General features: G+C 38.1%; 1 protein-coding gene across 9 annotated transcripts in view; it reads left to right on the top strand.

The window, feature by feature from the left end:
- The window catches only part of LOC115226211 (small G protein signaling modulator 1-like), a 107,301-nt gene extending 106,050 nt beyond the window's left edge, over window positions 1-1,251 (top strand). For 4 of the 9 annotated variants that reach the window (XM_036514844.1, XM_036514843.1, XM_029797230.2 and 1 more), the window contains one exon: window positions 770-1,249. In XM_036514844.1, coding sequence (XP_036370737.1) covers window positions 770-858 — 89 coding nt within the window. In that variant the 3' untranslated portion in view covers window positions 859-1,249. Of the gene's footprint in view, window positions 1-769 lie in introns of all 9 variants that reach the window. The other 5 variants (XM_036514842.1, XM_036514841.1, XM_036514839.1 and 2 more) reach the window with 3 other exon arrangements.
- Window positions 1,252-1,773: the final 522 nt, after the last annotated feature.

The raw sequence follows: 1,773 nt of genomic DNA, 5'->3' as shown, positions 1-1,773 counted from the left end.
ACCTATGGACCCCTTTGATTTCTCTTATACTCAGATGGACCCCCTATCCATTTGACGTGGCGCCTTGGGCAAGTGTCTTCTGCTGTAGCGTCAGACCAACCAAAGCCTTGTGAGTGGATTTGGTAGCAAGAAATTGAAAGAAGCCAGTCGTGTATATATGTATATATATATATATATATATATATATATGTGGAGGCGCAATGACCTAGTGGTTAGGGCAGCGAACTCGCGGTCGCAGGATTGCGGTTTCGATTCCCAGACCGGGCGTTGTGAGTGTTTATTGAGCGAAAACACCTAAAAGCTCCACGAGGCTCCCGCATTAACTCTGTTGGCCTGCTCGCTTAGCCAGCGGGGTGGTGTCATTCGAAGGCTAAAACAATGCGAACGCATTGTGACCAGCGATGTGTAACAACATCTGATGGTCTGGTCGGAAAAGAAAAAAATATATATATATATAAGAGATAATGGTGACATTGATGCCAGCACTGGTGCTGTTTTATGTGGCACCAGTGCCCACAGGGTCGCCAAGTAGCTTGCAAAACAATGACCTCTGAGAGGAGAGGAGGGGGTCTGAGAAGAAATGACCATGTGCCCGGTGAGAGGTTGGAATATGATAGAAGGACAGAGAGACTTGTCTTAGTACAAATGGGATAATTGGCCATAATAAACACAATTTAAAAAAAAAAAAAGACATAATTAATTAATTAATCAAAAAAAATTTCCTGAAATAATTTTCGAAACTTTCTTTTTCTTTTGTTTCTTCCCACAGAAATGGCTGAACGCCACAACGCTCGACAGGTTCTCAAAATTGCCAGAGAACTCGTCCTACGGATACAAACCTTGATTGAGAACAAATAGCAGTAACCCACCAATCCTGTTGTGATCCCACCCCCCACCTGTTTCCCAACAGACACCCCCTTCTCCTCCTCCTCCTCTTCCTCCCCCTCTGGCCTCCTCCTCCTCCTCTCCTCAATGTTATATTGGATACTCATATTTCATTCTTGACCCCTTTTTTTTCCCCTCCTTGTAACCCATTTTTTTCCTTTTCTTTTCTACTGACCCCTGCCTCTTAATCCACCTTTCTTGCTGTGATGTCAAACTTGTCCCCTAAATTCTATTTCGTTTTTCCCTTCCCTCATATCTATATACACACTCATACACATGCATATATAAATATGTGTGTGTGTGTGTGTATGTATATATATATATATATATATATATATGTATGTATGTATATTCTAATTCCAGTGACTGAAGACAAACGTCACACTTGAAACTTGAAGTACCAAGGAATTTGAAACAAACTGCTTGATCCATATATATATACATATATATATATATATATATATAGTATAGATCAAACAGTTTTATATATATTATATATATTCACACACACACACACACACACACACACACACACACATATATATAATATATAAATGATAGATATATACATAAAAAACAGACGTTGCAAAAGTGAATAGATGCCATCATTTTTGAAAGATTTATTTCTAGAAAGAAAATAATGTTGTTAAGTAATTAATTTCATATTTAACAGACATGGTGTCTTGGAGCATAATAGATTGAGATCAGAGCACCAGGCAATGATGATTGCCACTGATGCAACGGCATAATGCAGGGTGTCTATTTACTATTGCATGTAAATGTATATATATATATATATATATACACACACACAAGTTTGGGTTGTGTACAAACAAAAGAAAAAATACTCATTCAAGTTTTGCATGCATTTCCCTTATTTGTAAACCC

This window comes from Octopus sinensis, linkage group LG29 (genome assembly GCF_006345805.1).
Source record: "Octopus sinensis linkage group LG29, ASM634580v1, whole genome shotgun sequence".
Classification (NCBI taxonomy): Eukaryota; Metazoa; Mollusca; class Cephalopoda; order Octopoda; family Octopodidae; genus Octopus; species Octopus sinensis.
Note: the sequence above shows the minus strand (reverse complement) of the source record. Positions and strands in the feature narration are given on the sequence as shown.